The sequence below is a fragment of the Cibotium barometz genome, chromosome 4 (genome assembly GCF_041138505.1).
Source record: "Cibotium barometz isolate CiBa-2024 chromosome 4, ASM4113850v1, whole genome shotgun sequence".
In the NCBI taxonomy this organism is placed as follows: Eukaryota; Viridiplantae; Streptophyta; class Polypodiopsida; order Cyatheales; family Cibotiaceae; genus Cibotium; species Cibotium barometz.
In genome coordinates this window covers 25,153,433-25,173,697 of record NC_141049.1, presented here as the reverse complement: position 1 = coordinate 25,173,697, position 20,265 = coordinate 25,153,433, and the positions used below count along the sequence as shown (strand labels likewise).

The 20,265-nt window shown below is 43.5% G+C and overlaps 1 protein-coding gene across 3 annotated transcripts in view; it reads left to right on the top strand.

Moving 5' to 3' along the window:
* The window catches only part of LOC147639081 (GTP-binding family protein), an 81,354-nt gene that overhangs the window by 52,833 nt on the left and 8,256 nt on the right, over positions 1-20,265 (top strand). The window contains exons 2-5 of one of the 3 annotated variants that reach the window (XM_086787255.1): positions 9,800-9,917; positions 10,254-10,769; positions 12,403-12,492; positions 12,608-12,756. In XM_086787255.1, the coding sequence (XP_086643381.1) occupies positions 9,900-9,917; positions 10,254-10,769; positions 12,403-12,492; positions 12,608-12,756 (773 nt within the window). In that variant the 5' untranslated portion in view covers positions 9,800-9,899. The remainder of the gene's footprint in view (positions 1-9,799; positions 9,918-10,253; positions 10,770-12,402; positions 12,493-12,607; positions 12,757-20,265) is intronic. The other 2 variants (XM_086787260.1, XM_086787249.1) reach the window with 2 other exon arrangements.

The following is a 20,265-nucleotide window of genomic DNA, read 5'->3' as shown; positions in this document are numbered from 1 at the left end:
ACAAACCACTCTACAGAAAACCATGAAACCATCTTCTTCTTGAAAAGTGATTTTCACAAATCCATAATCTCTCTATGATCCACTCGTATAGATTGAATAAGCTTCTGAAAAAGTAATTAGTCCCATAATCAAATTGCTAAACCACTGTAGCAGGAAGAATTCTATAATGGAGGGTGCTCATGCTTAAATTCCGACACAAATTTTCTTTATCTTGCAATTTTATTTAAGTTATTGAAGTTGAATTGATCTTAATGTTTAATCTATGGTTTATTAATTAGGTTCTTAGGTTGCAAAAATATTATAGAGATACATACGAAAAAGTTGTACAAAAGGAAGTGAATATATGCATATCTCCATCGTTGTGATGTTATTGAAATTATTTGTAAAAAAATTTTGACACTCCAAAGAGATGTGTTTTTTTCAAAAAAATTTTGCAATCTCATAAAAAAAAATTCAATTTTTTTTGTTGTTACAAATCTTTTTTGCTCTCTCGAGGTTCTTGAAGGGTTTTTAAGGATAAGCTTTTATAAAGCAAATTTTTAAAGCTTACATAAGCTTTTGCAAGCTTATAAAGCTTTTAATTGTATAAGCTTTAAAGCTTATAATTTAAGCTTTAGAAAGGATACTCTTAGTAATTAGTCGACTGCGCAATTGTGAAAAAGGAGAAAAAACAGTGCTGTTGCCGTGGGGAAGAAAAGAAAGAGACATAAAATCTCAGGCCGTCAGTAATTGAAAAAAAAAAGAGAAACACACACACACACACATACACACACACACACACACACACACACACATATATATATATATTTAAAGACTTTATTATTAAGCTCTTTTTTTTTGTAAAGCTTATAATGCTTTTAAGGTAAACATCTTCTTCTTTAGCCAAAAATCGTCGGCTACGTAACAGTAAAGAAAAGGGTGAACTAGCACTAAGCCGCCTCGGGAAAGAAAAAGGAGAGATGAAAATCAGCACCATCTCAAAACAGCTATGGTGAGAAGAAAATTTTAGAGGGAACTAGCTACTCTCTCTCAAACTTCCATTCTGAACGAAGTGATGTATAGAATTAATCTGGTGATATGGGACATCAAATTGGTTTCATATACTTACTCCAAACACATTTATGTCTTCTATCTTTTATCATCTGTGTGTGTATGTGCAATGTGCCTATGTGGTATGAGACACTTAGACTCGTTTTACATACATTCATTTGATTGGTTCATTGCATATACATTATGTGTAGATCTAGTCTTCCACATCAATCATGAAGCCATCCTCTCGTGCATTTACGCAACTATATATCAGGGACGCCCATATATAGCATACATGTGTGCCTCCAATGATTGTTACAGTTGGGGAGTCAAACCATAAACTCTTCATCAAATATTGACGAATCATCTTCTATACTATATCCACGAATGATATTGATCTGCTACAAAAGATGACAAAAACATATATTTGGAGTATATTACCAATGAGTATGTCACCATTTGGCCACCCAATTGATCCACCCGTGCTTTCTCATCATGTATGCACATTGGATTGGTGTCCATGGCAATTGTATATGCTGGGGATTAATGCCACTCATGTGATACTGTGGACTTGGCTTTCCGTTGGGACTTGTGCCTCTGTGTACATGCTTGGAAATGCTTGGTGGATTGGTGTTCCATTGGGTCTAGTACTTCGTGTACTTACCTAGAGCACGTCTATTTTGGTATAGTCTCATGAACGGGGATTGTCCATACCACTGCTGCATTACATAGCATCTTCATGTGCTTGCTTGCAATTGAAATTGCATGCTGTTTTCATGCTTGCTTGACCAATGTGTAGTTCCGAGTAAGGAGACGCCCGCCTGGCGTCCGCGAACCGTACGTGTGAAACTATCTGCTGACATGATTATGTGGCAGATGACATGTGGCAAGTATTGGTCATAAACCTAGCCTTAGGAGTTAGCACTAATTTATAAGTGAGTGTGTACACACTTCATTAAGTTTTAGGCGACCAAAACTCATTTATAAATTATGACCAACCCGGTGTTCACACACACTGATGTCTCGAGGTGGACAAAACCCAATGTCCACCGCCCAGACCTTATCTCCTTTGTACAAAGGGAGTAACCAGTCATGTGTCCACTCTAGCTTGCTCCACAAAAAAGCACCTGCCTACCACCTGTACTGGACAACTCACCACCTCACTCCTCCTCCTCTCTCTAGAGATTGGTGCCCCTTACCTCTGCAGAGTGGGTGAGTAGATCAGCTCCATAGTTCTCTTATAGAGGTGAGGTGTTGGAGTATGTTTCCTCCTATGTATACTTGGGGATTTTGTTTACTGGCCCAACTTTCTCTCTGAGGGCAGCTGCTGAGGCGAGGATATGCGGCTCTGGGAGCTTTAGAGAGGATGTGTTCACAGGTGCAGTTTCGGGAGCCTCGAACGAAGCTACGGCTTTTTGAGACTCTTGTATCCCCGACACTCTTATATGGTGTGCAGATTTGGGGGCCTAGTTCTTGACCACCGCATACGGTAAGATACAGTCGACTGCACCAACATACGAAGTAACCAGCTGTACTTGGTCGACCTGCTCCGTACTGTGCTCAGTACAGTAAACGTACCTGCACAGTACTTGCTACGAATATCTGTCTGCAGTCGCCTTTTGTTCCGTATAGTACCTGCTTCAGTACCACTTCCGTACAGCATCAGTCGATTGTACCTGTACTTGTTCATTTGGTGGACTGTACCTGCACTTGTTCATTTGGTGGACTGTACCTGCACAGTACAGTCAACTGTACTTTGCACTACAACTACCTACAACTACCACAACCTACTCAGAACATCACACTGTGGTAAGCATTACAAGTTTTGAATACTGGGTATTTTTATTTTCTTTGTGAAAATCTACAGGTACTACAGGCAGACTTTCTTGCAAAGAAATCCACAGGTTTCTTGCAAGGTATTGGGTGCAGTAATTTTGGATATTTTTGGGGCATTTTGGCGCTGTGTAAGCCATTCTTTGCTGCTCTACTCAGTCATTGGTGCATTGAACTGCACATTCAGAGGATTGAGAGTGCAGGCATATTTGGGTGAACTGTATTCAGTGGAGTACAGTTGTTTTCAGGGTTCTTGCTATTGGGTTTTTTGATACATAGGTACAACATTGTGCGTAGGCATAATGACAAATCAACAGCAGAGTGATGTATTCACATATTTGTCTAAGGAAGACAAATTGGACGGCACGAACTCAGGCTCCAGGGCAGCCATTGCCTGTTCAAAGAACAAATGCTCAGAAGACATGGGATGCCAGGGATGCACAAGCTTTGTCACTCATTGCATTGTCAGTACAGAGGTCTATTATACCTCATATTCGTTCAGCTGGCTCTTCACAGAATGCATGGGTGACTTTGGAGCAGATGTATGCTACTCGTAATGAGGCTCGGATCTCATTTTTGAAAAGAGAGCTGGAAAATCAGAAAATGAATGAAGGAGATGATACATCTAGCCACTTAAACAAGCTGCAGGATTTGAGAGAGCAACTCATCAATGTGGATGAGATTATTCCTGAGACACAGCTTGTGTCCACCATCTTGCACTCTTTGCCAAGATCTTACTTGGCTTTTCATACCTCTTTGAACCTCAGCATGAGGAATGCTATTGAACCCCTTAAGTATCAGGAACTTGTTGCGCTCTTGCTACAAGCAAATGAGGAAGAATATGAATATGAACACAAGTGCTGAACAAGCATTTACTACAGGTCAAAAGGGGAAAGGAAAAACTCAGCCAAAGAGTTCAAATCAGAATTCAGGTGATGGTGGTTCATCTCAGGATACCAAGAAAGGTGATGGACAGCCCAAGAAGAAGGGCAAATGTCATTACTGTAAGAAGCCAGGTCACTACATCACAGAATGTAGAAAGAGGATTGCCAAAGAGAAGGCAAAGGAAGCTGGGATGTCTGTTAATGATGCTTCTAAAGCTCCTCCAGAGACTGCTTCTTTTGTTGAGGATAGGGATTACCGTTTCTATACATGCAGCTATGATGCCTCTTGGTCTTCACAGGCACTCAGTATGACAGAGCATGCATGTACTTGGTATTTTGATAGTGGTGCCTCAAAGCATATCACATCTCGCAGGGATTTGTTTTGTCATGTTGGCCCTGCCCCTGTTGGCAAAACTGTTCAGTGTGCCAACAATGCTTCATATCTAGTTCGTGGCATTGGGAAGATTCAGCTCACAGCCATTGATGGCTCCATTCTCCGCCTTACAGATGCCTTATATGTACCAGGGATAAAGAAGAATTTGTTGTCCTTTAGCACATTGTGGTATGCAAGTCCACTTTGATGATGATAAATGCATGGTTAGAGACAAAGCTAATGCTTTGACCTTGATGCTTACTCGTACATTATGTCATGGACTTTATCAGTTGGATGCATTTCAGCCAGTGGATCAGTCTGCTTATAATGCATTCACTCTTACTCCAGCTATGGTTGATGCGGAGTTATGGCATGCTCGCATGGGGCATGTAAATTTTGGTAGTCTTATGCTTATGCAGCGACATAACACGTTTACAGATCTACCTCTCATGGAGAAGCCTCCAGATCACATTTGTGAAGGATGTATTTTGGGAAAAATGCATAGGTTTTCCTTTCCACGTGATCAGGCTCGAAGAGCAACTGCAAAGTTGCAACTTATACACAGTGATCTTTGTGGTCCCATGCAGACGAAGTCATTAGGTGGTTGCTTCTATTTTGCAACATTTATTGATGACTTCTCTCGTATATGCTGGGTCTATCCTTTGACACAGGTATATGATGCATTTTTGGCCTTTGTAGCACTTGCTGAGACAGAGTCAGGATGCAAGGTTAAGACTCTCCGTTCTGATCGAGGGGGGAAATATATGTCACACATGCTGAATTCCTTTCTTGGGAGTAGAGGTATAAAACATCAGTATACTACTCCATATACTCCACAGCAGAATGGGGTTGCAGAAAGGAAGAATCGGTCACTCATGGAGATGGCCAGATGTATGCTAAAGGCAAAAAGGCTACCACATATCTTTTGGGTGGAAGCTGTCATGTGTGCTTGTCATATTTTGAATCGATGTCCCACAAAGGCATTGGTTTCCATTACTCCTTTTGAGGCTTGGCATGGCCGTAAGCCTTCTGTATCACATTTTCGTATCTTTGGGTGTCTTGCATATGCACACATACCCAAAGAGTTGAGGAGGAAGTTGGATGATAAAGCCACAAAATGCATTTTTGTTGGGTATAGCCGTGAGAGCAAGGGCTACCGGTTATATGACCCACTATCCAGGAAGATATTCACTAGTCGGGATGTGATTTTTGATGAAAAATCAGAAATATCCATGGTTGGTTATGATGCAAATCAGGCTGAAAATGATGTGTTTGAAGGTCTACTACCTATGGAGTTTCATTCCACAGTTGGTGATCCAACTCATGAGGGTACAAAACAGCCAGCAAATGATGAAGGTGGTGCAGAAATTCAGCAGCAAATTGAGCCAGAAGTTGAACCAAATATGGGGCAGCAGGCACCATAGGTCAGACACATACCTAGATGGTATTTGAGGACATTACAGGACAGCCATCTAGAGGGTCCTCTTGCTGGTCGTACTCGTAGGGAGACAAGGACCAATGAGCATGCACACATCATGGATTTGAATCTGGTTATGGCAGCCAGTTTACAGGATGATGATGAGCCAGATTCATTTGTGGATGCACGAGACAATGTGCATTGGAACAAAGCCATGCAGGATGACCTTGATTCTATTAAAAGGAATCAAATATGGGATTTGGTTGATCTGCCCAAAGGCAAGAAAGCAATTGGTACTAAGTGGGTCTATAAGTTGAAAAGACATGCAGTGGATCCATTGACAGGTACAAAGCCCGTCTAGTTGCAAAGGGCTATGCACAGAAGAAGGGCATTGATTATGAGGAGACATTTGCTCCTACATCCCGTATGTCGACACTTAGGTGTGTCATTGCATTGGCTGCACATCGTGGTTGGGTTGTTCACCAGTTGGACATAAAGACTGCATTCCTACATGGGGACCTCGAGGAGGAAGTTTATGTATATTAGCCCATGGGTTTTGCAGAACATGGTCATGAGGGGAAAGTATGCAGGCTGAAAAAGGCCTTGTATGGTTTGAAACAAGCTCCATGAGCTTGGTATGCAAAAATAGATGCTTTCCTACTCACTCAGGGATTTGTGAACAGTCCATCAGAAGCCACTCTGTATGTAAAGAAAGAAGAGACAGATCTGCTGGTCATCAGTCTTTATGTAGATGATCTCTTGCTCATGGGATCAAATGATGACAAAATTGCAGCTTTTAAAGAGATACTGCAAAACAGACATTTGACATGTCTGACTTGGGGCTTGTACACTACTATTTGGGCATATAGTTTGTGCAGGATAACAGAGGCATTGGGTTGTTGCAATCTCGGTATGTTGCTAAACTTCTGGAGAAGTTTAAATTTCAAGATTGCAAGCCTATTAGTACTCCTATGGAGCCTGGGATGAAACTGTCACTACAAGATGACAGTATTTCCTTTGATGCCACTACATATGCTCAGGCTGTTGGGTGCCTTATTTACTTGTGTACTACACGGCTAGATATTCAGTATGCAGTTTCTCAGTTGAGCAGATTCATGCACAGCCCACGGTTGTCACATTGGCAAGCTGTGAAGCGTGTATTCCGGTATTTGCAGGGTACCTTGTCTCTTGGATTGCTTTATCCTGAGGGGGGTGACATGCAGTTATACGCTTATAATGATTCAGATTGGGCTGGTGATTTTGATACCAGACATTCCACTAGTGGAAATTGTTTCTTTCTTGGCTCTTCATGCATTTCTTGGCTAAGCAAGAAACAGACCACAGTGGCCACTTCGTCTTGTGAGGCAGAGTACAGAGCAGCCTACACTACTACTGTTGAGTGTGTTTGGCTGCGTCGTCTCATGACTGATATGGATATTTCAGTGGAGGAGCCTACACCTATCTATACTGATAGTCAGAGTGCCATTGCTGTGGCCAGGAATCCTGTGTTTCATGCTCGCACGAAACACATTGAGATTCACTATCATTTTGTTCGGGAGAGACTCCAGGCAGGAGATATCAGTCTGATCTACTGTCCTACAGATCAGAATGTGGCAGACATCTTCACCAAGGCATTACCACGTCCGAAATTCAAAGCATTCCGCACTGCTTTGAATTTGTTTCCTTTTGGTGGATGATGTACAGTGATCACATATCACTCCAGGGGGGTTTGTTGGGTTTTATGCTGTGTATGCACCCAGAGGAGTGCTAGTGATCATCAGTAGATTACTGGGGCACTTTTTACTTCAGTTAGTGGAGGTTTTTTCCCCCAGTTTAGCTTAGTTTCAGTTTATAGGTGTTTTGGTCCACCCGGCACATTTTATGGCCGGACATGTGAACACATCTCTTTAGGTCACTTATTATGTGGCTATCGTACTTCACATCTTAATCATCTGAATACAAGCAGTCGTGTTCTCTCTCTGTTGCTCTCCACGCCTGTGTTTGTAGCATCTCCAAACCCTAACCCTAACAATGCATAGGCCTTCAACCATCTCTCCCCCTAACACATAGGGAGATTAGCAAGATCATCAGACACGATCTCACTAGGTTGGACAATGAGAGGACGTGGCTTTCACTGACACAGGAGTTAGGGACGAAGATGGCTTTCTATAGAGATCATCTTCTCCATACCATTGAGGATAGGTTCATCATTCGCCCGAGATACATGGACACACACACTTCACATGGTATTAGATGTGCTATTGGACAGTTCCACACTTCTTACCGCCAGTTATTGATTGAGACTGGTAGATATGGACAATAAAGACTGCTTGCAGAGGAGTGCATCTGTCGCTTGTGCAACATGGCGCCTGAGACAGAGGAGCACTATATATGCCACTGTTGAGTCTACTATGCGATCTGAGGGAGATTTCACTGTATCTTCAGAGAGGGTTTCGGACCCTTCTCCAGAGTGATGGACTTCATTGACCAGAGATGCCTTGGACTTTTCTTATTGGAGCTATGCCTGCACAGAGAGGCGCTTCTACATAGCAGAGGACCTAGAGGACTCAACAGGAGATCTCGTATGCACCGGAGGATACAACTGATCATAGCCAGGTATCAGCAGAGGTGTACCAGGCACTTTACCTCGGATGAGAGATTAGCCTCATGTTACAGTGTCCCATGTGAGAGTTTCTCCAATGACTCCCCTCCTTGGATGCTATCACTCATCTGATCGTACCCCTCTTTATATTATCTTTCTTGTTCCACAGATAGCTTGTATCGGACCTTTGATTGTAACTTTCGTCTCGTAAGTCATTCTGTCCTTTTGAAGACGTTAATATGACATTTGATTTGATTTCATCTCTCTCCCCTCCCTACCTCTCTCCCTCTCTCAAGCTCTTAACTTTCAAGCTCGCTCTCTCCCGAGTCCCGCCCTCTAGGGCCTAGGCTCTCTCTCTCTCTCTCTCTCTCTCTCTCTTTAGCAATGAGTTCAACGGCTATGCATGAGAGAGTCCTTTTGGCACGAGGTGCGTGCCATTGTCATTGCGGTGACTCCCTTGTATAGGGTTTTGCGCATGGCCGACATGGAGGGCTCCACATTGGGGCTACTCACCTACTTCATGTGTGAGAGGCCCTAGCCGAGATTCGTACGATCACCGTGCTTGGTGAGGAGGACCCCGACATTCTTATGGAGGGGATTAGGTAAACCGAGGTCCCATGGGCCTTCTCGGTTCTCCTTGCTCTTTATTTTTTCTCGTTTTTAAATCTCTTTCTTTTTCCTTAATACTTAATACTTACTACTTATTAACCTTAAAGTGGCCTTTTTGCATTCTAGGGATCCCATCGAACCTCCACCCACTCCATGACTCGATTCGCTTGTGGCGCTTGTGGAGAAGAGGTGGTGGTGGATGTATAGACCTATCCATGGTCTTGTGGCCTTGTTGCATCCCGCCAGAGTTGCAACAGTTGGCCATCAAGATTCTGAGCTAGGCGGTCAGTTCCTCTTGTTTGGAGCAACTATGGAGCTCATTTAACCATATCACTTCAAAAAAGCGAAACCGGCTTGGCACTCAAAAGACCAATGATCTAATTTTTGTGAGCGCCAATTTGCATCTTCTTGAGCGTTATGAGAACCCCAATCTTGGAAGCATTGGTCAGAGGAGGATGAGAAAGGTTCAGAGGCAGAGGAGTCCACTTTATTGCCTGACCCGATAGCTAGTTCCAACGAAGCAGGGGATTACGGTTCCAACGACTTTCTAGATTATGATGATTTGGGCTCACATGATGTGCATCTCTCGCAAGTTTGAGTCTACTCATGAGTTCCAAACTTGGTTGATGTATTTGCATTGTAGTTTGTAACAGGAAATTCACTTGATCTTGAGGTGTCCTCTCTTTTCTTGCTCTAAATCTGTGCTCTTTTATGCAAATTTGAGAAAGTTTGGCTGTTGAGTTTGTAATTACTAGTTTTGGTAATTTAATTAATCAAGTATATGTGCCGTTTCCTACCGTTCCCGTTTTCGTTTCTGTGCCGTATCCTTTCGTGTTTCCCGTTTCTGGTGACTATGGTTTACATGTGGGGGAACACGAAAGTAAAAAGTGCCCCAGCGTCCCTAGTTCACATGGTCACTACTATAAATCCTCACATTTGAAACCTCACCCTAGGGCAACACAATGTTCAAAACTCATTTGAAATTCTACTTGCATTGCAGATGGGTCCACAGCTCTGTAAAATTTTCTTTTGTTCATCTGTGTATGTTGCAGCTCACAAACTCCCATTTGTAGTCTCACTAAGTTCATGCGGGTGTCTTCACTGCTTCCCTTACCACTTGGGCTTTTATAGTAAGAACACAATTTCAAGGAAATGGCTGCTCTCTTGTACGTAAGTTTCTCAGCAGTTGAAGCTACACTTGTGCAAAGTTGAGCAAATGTTTCTTGCTGTAAAAGATCATGTGTTTAGCATTGTGTCTATCGTGTTTATGTGGCATGAATAATTATTACCGGCTTGCTTCCTTAGCATGATATGTACACAATGTACAGTTGATTTTGAGTCAATTTAGAGAGTTTTTGTCTACTTGTTATTACGGCATGGCATACACTTCTACATATTTAAGTTCAACGAGAATCATCTAAACTGGGTAATTTGAGCACTAAATGCTCATCTCTTGGTTTGGGGCGATATGTTCTCTAACGAACAGTTTGCTATATGTTTATACAGGCCCTCACCACAAGCTTTTCAAGAGGCACTAGGGGGAACAGCCGACATGTAAACAACAGCTTCAGACACACATCTAAGGGTCAGATTCAACAGCTTCAAAATCAAACAGATAGTGATACCGAAGGAAGATCTCACAGCATTGATAATAGCAGTGATGACAGGGAGGGTGCTCCTTACGATATGGATGATGGTTCTGAAGATGCAAGTGACGGAATGGGTGATGATGATAATGAAGCTATGCCATATGACATGGATAGCGATTCAGAAGATGATGGTGCTGAAGTCATCACCCCACAAGAAGTACTGAGAGGAATTGAGAAGGATGCTTTTCACAAACTGCCAGAGAAAGAGAAGGACAAAGTTAGAAAGTTGATGGCGGATGAATTGATTAGTGCTGCTCTAGATGAGCCTGATGAGGAGAAAGATGGGCCAATACCAGAAGATGAGCAACACTCTCTAAGGGTGGGAATTATTGGGGCTGTTAATGCTGGCAAGTCGTCCCTTACAAACTTCATGGTGTGTTCTCTTGTAATTGTAATTGGTCTTTCAATAAAGTCTTGAATCTCATACATTGTCTCTCATGTTAGAAATGTATATATATATAAGTGTGTGTGTGTATGTATGTGCATACCTACTTACACTACATAGCTACATACATACATGTATACATAATATATTCACACATACATACACTATGCACACATATGCACCGCATGCATGAACTGTCTCTCTCTCTTTCTCTCTCTTTATACACATACATACACTATGCACACATGCACCGCATGCATGGGCTCTACATACATCTACTTTGTATGTAGATGTAGAGCCCACCAGGGGGTCAGAGATAGATATGCAGGATTGTTTGAGGAGCACTCTTCACTACATCAGTTGATGGAGGCCTCGGACCAGCGACAGCTTGGCAGAGTACTACTAGAGCTTCATAGTTCTCGAGAGAGACTCCTCCAGACACCTGCTCCCACTAGGGGTGGAAGACAGTCCCAGCTCACAGATTTCTTCCAGAGAGCTATGCCAGTGCCAGCTGATGTACCATGTGGGGTGACCGCACAGAGAGCAGAGGAATTGAGAGCCAGGAGGAGACCTAGACAGACTGGACATAGAGCACCCCGACTCCGTCACCGAGAGATAGCAGCTATCCGAATGAGACACCAGATGGAGACTAGGAGAGGCTAGCTCACTTTCATACAGACTCAGGGTACATGTTCACGCCATTCACAGCCTCAGCATCGGCGATGTATGATATCTTATATCCCTCTTATGGCACTGGATGGAGTTAGACATAGATCTGCATAGCATGCTTGTACTACCCCTTTAGCTTGTACTACCCCTTTAGCATATAGAGATGCATCTTGCCTTAGCACTCCATCCACATCCCCACCCCCCCTTATATTGTTTGTATATGGGCTCCACCGATCCATGATGATTCACAGTTGTATCCAAACACATGCACACTTTTTCTTTTCTTTCTTTTCTTCCGATGATCGGAAGAACACAGTTGTATTATTTTTTGTCTCATAGGCCGACTTTGGCCTCTCTTAGACGTTAATATATCTTTCTTTCTTTCTTTCTTTCTCTCTCTCTCTTTCTCTCTCTTTATATCCAGGCATCTCACTATGGCAGATATCCAGGCCATCCGGCAGAGACCCATGCTAGAGCTCCTAGGATGATTACCACTCCAGCCATATACTGTTGTACTCACTGTCACTTTTGTACTCCCCCATATTCATGTATTCATGTATCCATGTACTCATGTACTGCATTTTGACTAGTAGCATTAGCTTCCCACTCTCCCTAGTTGCTGCTTCCGGATGCTCCCTACTGATGTATTGTAGGGCTAGATACTTACCTTCAGTTCTTTCTTTTCTTTTCCAGACAGTGTATCAGATGTCACATGGTTGTAACTTTGGTCTCATAGGTCACTTTGGCCTTTTGAAGACGTTAATATAACATTTCATTTCATTTATACACATGCACATATACACACATATATATATGTTTTCTACATACATACATAAATATGTGAGTATGTACATATACCACGTGTGCATGCATGATAGTGTAGATTCGCTGGTGAATGTTGTAGCTTTAATTCTTTCTAACGTTTAATTTACTTGTGCTTATGCGCCTACAGGTTGGCACTAAAGTTGCAGCTGTCTCTCGGAAACGAAACACTACTCTGAGTGAGATCCTTGGAGTTGTCACTAAAGGCAACACACAAATTGTGGGCTCCGCAGAAACTTTGTTGAAGCCCAGAATAATTCAGATTGCTAAGCTCTGTTCATTTTTTGTAACAGCTGCCTTATTTATCTCATGCTGTGAATGTTTTCTTATTGCAGCTGTTATACGACACACCTGGGTTGGTCTTGGATATCTTAGGAAGGCCTTCTAAGACAGATACAAGACGGCGCTCTGAAAGCGCATGGCAGTTATTTTCTCATTGTGAGGTTCTTTTAGTTCTTGTGGATGCCTATCGTCAAATTTACAAGTGAGTGTCTTGATTCTGTTAACTGTTATCTACTGTTTGCTGTCATACAAATCTTAATTCTGCCCATAAATTGTGTTTAAACTTGGGTAGGTGTGCACATTGAAAGATGATTCATGTCACATGCATTAGTTTAAGATACTATAGTATTGCAAGTGTCATAGCTAGTGTTCAGGTTTAGAACAGAGAAAACATCGCCTGCTGTGGCCCTAACTTGTAAAGGGGACAGAAGTTAGTGGGAATACACGAGGGTAGAGTATGATGCATTGGGCTCCTATGGAGGAAGTAGCAAAAGCTCGGTGCTAACTAGCAGCAAAAGGTGTGAGCTCGGAGTTGGGCGTGAGGGTGCCCTATATAGAGCTAGGAGTTGGGCTTGAGGTGGAAGGGGTCCAAACCCCAGGTGCCATGTGGCACAGCCCAACTCAAACTGGGGTGGGCATCTCTTGTAAGAGTTCACACATTAATGTGTGTTTACAAGGTTAAGGGTGCCTACAGGTTTGGGGTTGCCCACACAAAGGTCTATTGGGCCCCGGGTACTGGCCAGTGGCTGGTGCTCAACTTTAATGAATGTGAACAATAAAGGTTAAATCTTTACAATAAAGAATAAAGGTCTAGACTTATACTTAACAACTTGTTCACATGCCACAAACCAGGTCACAATATAGGGCATTCGAATTTCGCGCGAAAATAAGTCATGCGAAAACAAGTCAATTCTATATAGGGCATTTGCCACCAAGTGCACGAAGCTCCGTGGCCTCCCTCCCGTACCTTGGCATGAAATAGGGGAAGAGCACTTGGGCGGCCAAATGGTGACATCATCCCCTCAGCTTCTAAATAGTTGACCTCAATTGAAAAGCCTCCAAATATGCCTGAAGAAGCTGTGGGTAATCTTTGAAGTAGTCTTCATCAACCCATTTTGCATCGATAGGCAAATAGTTCTTGAACTTCACAAGGTATCACCTGGAAAGCTTACCGGAAAGGTATCACCTGGAAAGCTTACCGGCATGTAGCTTTCTCTCGTTGTGAAACATAATCTGCTCAGGTTGAAGAACTTCCTCTAGCTCATCAACCTCTGGCCGCTCTTTTGTGACAGGCTCTAGTTCTGGCTCCACGTACTTCTCACATGAAAGGCATTGTGAATCCTCGAATGATCAGGCAATGCAAGCCGGAAAGCAACCTTATTGATCTGCTTGATCACCTTAAAAGGTCCGTAATACTTGGTAGAGAGCTTAGGGCATGCTCCCTCCTCTCATGGCCTATTACGGAGTCTTGCTTTCTCAAATTTCAGCAATACCCAATCATTCTCTTTGATGTCCCCCTCCTTTTCTATGCATGTCGGCAACCCTCTTATGCTTATCCTGTGAACGAGCAATGGCTGTATACACTTGTGCAAAGGCAACATTAAGATCTATGACATACTGATCAGTTGCAAAGATCTCATCCTTAGTGCGTAGGATGGGTGGCAATATCACTTTGCCATGAACAATCTCAAATGGGGCCTTTGTCGTGGAGACATGCACTATATTGTTATATGCAAACTCTCCTAGTGGATTGTGGTACATACTTCTCCCAAGCTGTTTTCCGGTTTGCAAACATAGCATTTGAGGAGATCCAACACAACTGAATTTGCAGCCTCACTTTGCCCAACCGTTTGGGGGTAAAAGCCAATGAGAAGTCGAGCTTAGTGTCCATATTGTCAAACAGAGCTCTCCAAAAGAGGCTGTAACTGCTTCCTATAGGAAGCCTACAAATCGGAAGACAAAATACACATTTTTAGATCACTTAACTAATTCCAACAATGGACATTATTAACAACATTAAAGCTGAAAATGACCAAGAACACTTGGCACCAACACTGGGGCCGGAAAGGGCCGGTCCCCCCTCAATACAGTTTGTATTTTTTGGAGTATTTGTATGTACAAGTGTTCATGGGCCTCATGGCTAGATTCCTCCATGACATGGAGTGAGAACAATGAAATACAACAAGTTTTTGTCGGTGAAGAATCAACTGTCGCAGTAGTCCAAATCACAGGCAGTTTCCCATCTTCACTGGGTGAACGCCTGCCCTCACTGGTCTTCCGGAACCGTGCACCAATAGGCACGCCCGTACTAACATCTGGCGAGGTGAAACACCGCGGTGGGAGAAATACGAGGTGCTCCCAAGTCAGCTTTGCTCCTTGTTTTTCCTTATACCCACAAGACCACTAGCTCCTCTTAAAGGTGAGGGCGTGGTCAGGGCATTCATGAGAAAAATCACTATCCCAATGGCCTTCTAAGGTGTAGGCAGCTGGAGGTGAAACTTGCCTAGCAAAGCTTGTAAAAAAAACATTTAACTTTAATTTTTATCTGGATTTGAAATAAAATATAGAAACAAATACCTGGCAAAGGTTTTAATTCAAACCTCAGCGGAGAAGATCATTCCCTTTTTGTGTACTCCTAATTGGTGTAAGCAACAGGTACAAAGAGGTATAGCTGGTACAACAGGTACAGCCGGTAATGTTGGTACAAATGCAGGTACATCAAGTACAATTAGTATCGTTGGTATAGATGCAAGTATAGTAGGTACAACTTTGCAGGTATAGTTTAGCAGGCATAGATCTGGTACACTAGGTGTGTACAGCAGAGTAGGCAGATACAGTTCAGGTATAGCAGGCGTGTACAGCACAGGTACAGTAGGTATTGTTCAGGTACAGCAGTCGGGTGCAGTCTGCAGGCAGGTACAACAAAGGTACAAGCAGTTGGGTGCAGTCTGCAGGCAGGTACAACAAAGGCACAAGAAGCAGGTGCAGTCTGCAGGCAGGTACAACAGGCGGGTGCAGTCTGCAGCAGGCAGGTATTGAAAGAGTGCACAAAGCGGAAGCAAAGGGGCACTAGAGTGTGCTGAATAGAGAGTGCAAGAGAGAGAGAGAGATATGGAGCAACTATGCTGAATATACTGAAGCAAAACAGTCCCAAGCAAGAGACACAGATAGTCTCATAAGTGAGAGAGCAAAATATGTACAAGACTGAATGAGAAATGAGAGGCCAGCCCCACCTATTTATAGGTGAGGAGGGCTAGCCGACTGGAGTAGAGGAGCTGGCCGACTGGAGTAGAGGATGTGCTCTGCTTACTCTACATGTAGATCTATTTGGTGGGGAGCTACCCGGCACCAAATCAATGCGGTGATCCTGATTCCTTGGGTCTCTTAGGAGGTAACTCTCTTGGCAATGAATTTGCAAAACAATCTTTGTATGCATCTAAACATTTCAGCCCCTCACTCGCAAGAGTGTCTACCTGTACATCATCATTTTTAACATTTTCACGTACAAAAACCAAGTACGCAGAAACACTCTTTTTCATTGCTTTATTAATTTGAGTATGAGATACAATTGGGATGGAGTTTCCCTCTTGGCTAGCATCAATAACAATAACATGCATGTGTCCCTTATGCATAAAAGTAATCTAGTTAGTTTTATACTCTTTTCGTGGCTGATGCCATGGCTTGCCCAACTATACATATCATCCCTGCAATTGTGCAACCAAGAAATTCTCATGATCAAGATACCCTGGATGTGTATGCACAATTTTCCAAAGATAGGGGTTACTTGCACTTGCTTGCCCACAAAAGTGGCCTCCATCTCAATATAGGGTCCCATGTCTCCTACATCAATGTTCAATGAAGTTATCTATGGCACAATCATCAAACATATAGAGTGCGAGCTGATCCTTGAGCATTTCCCAAGCTTTGCAAATCATCCTCTCTTTGTCTTCATTTCATGTATTCCCTTGCACATCGGGAATGACATGCACATTTGGCTTTCGATGCTTCTCATTGTCCTTACTTTTACGCTTAAGACACTCCCGAAACATGTGATCTTTGCTACCACAGGCATGTTGCTCCCTTTGCTCCGAAGTGAGGCTAAACTTGTGCTTTCTCTGAGAGGCATCTGTCGCATGTTTCTCGCCAAGGTCATATGCATGCACCTACTGCTGCCCCATTGGATAAGAGGAAGAGAAAGCTGGAAGATGAGGGTCACCATGCCAAGAGACTCAAAGAATTTAAAGCACGTGACAAATCTGTAGAGTTTAAAGCTCATCATGGTGATTATGATGCAAGCAATGGCTTTTATAGCCAACTTTGACATTGCCTACATTGATGAGCGATTCTTTGAGAAATCAAAGATTCGCTATGTGAGCATGTTCCTAAAGGGCTCAGTTGCCCATTGGTGGATCACAGAAAAGCTCTCAAGCAACCCTGTTCAAACATGGGAGGACTTTAAAGAGAGATAGTATGCACAACTCTTACCTCCCAATGTCGTGGAGAAGATCATGAGGAAGTGGGATAAGATTGAGTAGAAGCACAATGAGTTTGTGCAGAAGTTTTTGAAGATCTACTTAGAGGTCTCGCCATTCTTGTCTATGGGTGAACCCGAGAAGAAAAGGAAGTTCAAATCTGGACTTCAACTGGTCTACAACTCCGGTCTTGATACTCACCACACAATACTACCTTGCAGGACTGCAGTCGCTCTTGTTTGAGAAGATATTTGAGAGCACGGTGGTCTGAGATGACAATGAAGTGGGAGCCCAAGAGATAGTGTTGGAACTTTTGACATGCATAGAAGCCTTCCCGCTCAATGGTGTAGTTATGTTCAGCGGGTGTGAGGAAGTAGTTGGCATAGTAGATTAGTCTGTCCATCTTGTATTCCACACTAGGTTTAGTGAGGACCGCGCCCACAGCAGCAGTGAGGCTTGCATCTATATGGATGTGGAAGATGAGTGTCCAGTCCGGTGGGATGAGAATGGGAGCTTCAGTGAGGCACTTTTTAAGGTAGGAGAAGGTGGTAGATGTAGATGAAAAAGACAAAATAATGCTGCCTAGCTAAAGCCGCAAGGTTTTGGGCCTTAGGTTATGTGTACATCATGTAGCTGGTCATAACTAGAAAAACCGTAGACAGCATGTTGAACCTTTTGTGAAAGATATAAAGAGTGGTACTGAAAATATGCAGGCAGAGGCATGTGCCCTATGCAATGGTGACTTGTGCAAAGGCGGCCTCCCAGTACTTGCATTTGCATAAGGGTCTTTGCATGAGACTCGTTCACCATGTACACACTCGATGGGATGAGTAGTAGATGTTACATAATCAGCTTTGGCTGTCCCAACATTTTGCACAACTTTCAGCCCATGATGGGGCTCATCTCTAGCCAATTCCATAGCAAAGCAGGGCGGGTAACATGCCTATCACTTTCCCCATGGGAAGCCTGCATCACATGTACATTTATATCATGTTTGCCACTCTCTTTGCCATGTACATCCCTTCCTTTTCCTGACCCATGCAAGGTCGAGGCTTGCTTGGAAGTCACGGAAGCCTCATCTTTGTGCACATAAGACTTTATTTTGGGAGACATAGCATTACCTAGGTACAATAGGCGGCTTGAATAGGTACATTAGGCGGCTACAATAGGCGGCTTCAGCAGGTATAGTAGGCGGCTACATGAAGTACAGTAGGTGGCTATAGCCGGTACAACAGGCGGCTTCACCAGGTACAGTAGGTAGCTATAGTAGGTACTATACGATGGCTACAGCAGGCACAATAGGCGGCTATAGTAGGTACTGTATGGCAGCCAAGGGAAGCTCTTGGAGCTAGTAAACTTGCATAAAAAGAGCCCTGGTAGTGATGCGCTTGACCAAGGTGGTGTGATGGAGAGGAGCATACGAGTCGTAGGAGAGGTTGGTGGGCTTGAGGTGGAAGGGGTCCAACCCCCGGGTGCCACGTGGCATAGCCACCTCAAACTGGGGTGGGAACCTCTTTTAAGAGTTCACATTAATGTGTGTTTACAAGGTTCCACAGGTTTGGGGTTGCACACACAAAGGTCTATTGGGCCCCGGGCATTGGCCGGTGCCCAACTTTAATGAATGTGAATAGTAAAGGTTATAAAACCCTTACAATAAAGAATAAAGACCTAGATTAATACTTACCACCTGATGCCAAACCGTGTCAGAATATAGGGCATTCGCAAGGTTTAATGGGTGGGCGTCCCTTGCCTGTGAATTGGACACATTGTAGTAGGCAGTCACACGAAAACAAGCCACGTGAAAACAGTTTCAAGCAGGCAGAGTGCATATGCATTATGCAATGGATATATCTCCTGTTCCTGTAGTAGGTCTTCATGCGTGAGCACGGAACCGGCTCATTGGGAACCTAAACTAGGTCTGTGAGAGTGGGTTCCATGTCCTGGCCACACTACAAATGACACGAGGCCTCGTGTCATTTGTAGGTGAGATTAGGTTCCATGTCCTGGCCTTGTGTAGGTGATGTGAGTCCTAGCCTCAATACGGGCGACATGAAGCTCCCTAGTCTCCTGTACCTTGGCATGAAATAGGGGAAGACCACTTGGGTGGCCAAATGGTGACATTACGTTTTAGGATTTGCAAGAAAAATTAGGAACAAGTGAATTCTTTTTTGCGTTAAATGAGCGTTTTGGCATCAAAGTTTTGCTCGTTTTCAACATAGGGCAAAGCTGGAAAGCCTAGCATGGTCCTAGGGAGTCTAGGAAGCATGTAGAAGTCTAAGGTTAGGATTTGTGGGCCGATTACTATAGAAAAACATCAAGCAACTCTTCATGGTAGACATGGAGCTTGTTCTTACTTTGACGAGTTAAGGATTTGGGAGGAGACCATCACGTATATGTTCTCCATAATGGAAAAGAGGATTTCATTGAGGGGACTATTGATTGCCGGAAGTGCTGGGAGACCAGTTGGCAGCATGCCGACGGGAGATTCAAGCAAAAAAAGCAGTAAGTATGGTGGTGAGTCCACCCATGGAGGAAGCTCAAGAAGAGGCAGTGTCTGAGTGTGCCATACAGCTTTCAAGAGAGGAAATGCCATCGGAGACAATGTTCCCAAGTAAGGAGTAGATTTTAGAGGATGATCGTGAGGTGCAGACATTGCGGCTTGAAGTTGATACTGATAGAGAAGGACAACCCATCTCAGATCTTGTATCAAATTTCGAGGTTTAGGCATGTCTCCCCGAATCCGTTGAGGATGAGTTGAGTGCCTCAACAGTTCCCGAGGTTTTCGTGGAATTTATCATGCGAGTAGAGCATCTGGAAGCAAAGGGGCTAGTTCCAATACCTATAGTACCCGAAGAGGCAGTGAGGAGAGACAGTGTGTTGGAGGTGTGCACATGACATCCCCTCTTGCTTAACTTGGAGCAAGGGTGCACATGATGCTCCTATGCTCCAACTTGATGTCGATCCAACTACGGGCTCGACCTCCAACATTATGTCTGTGAAGTTAAGCAAGAGGGGATGTCATGTGTACACCTTCTGGCGGTGTGACATGGACATGTCCTCACCATTTAGCGAGTTTAAAGGGCATGTCCATGGTAGAGTCTTGGTCAATTTGAGTCTCTTCAACCATTACATTGTATTTGGTCAAGGCATCCAATGAGCAGCCAAATGTGGACAGTTTTATTATTTTTGGACATTCGTGTTATTATATTTAGACTCTTGAAGCCACAGCCAACTAGCCT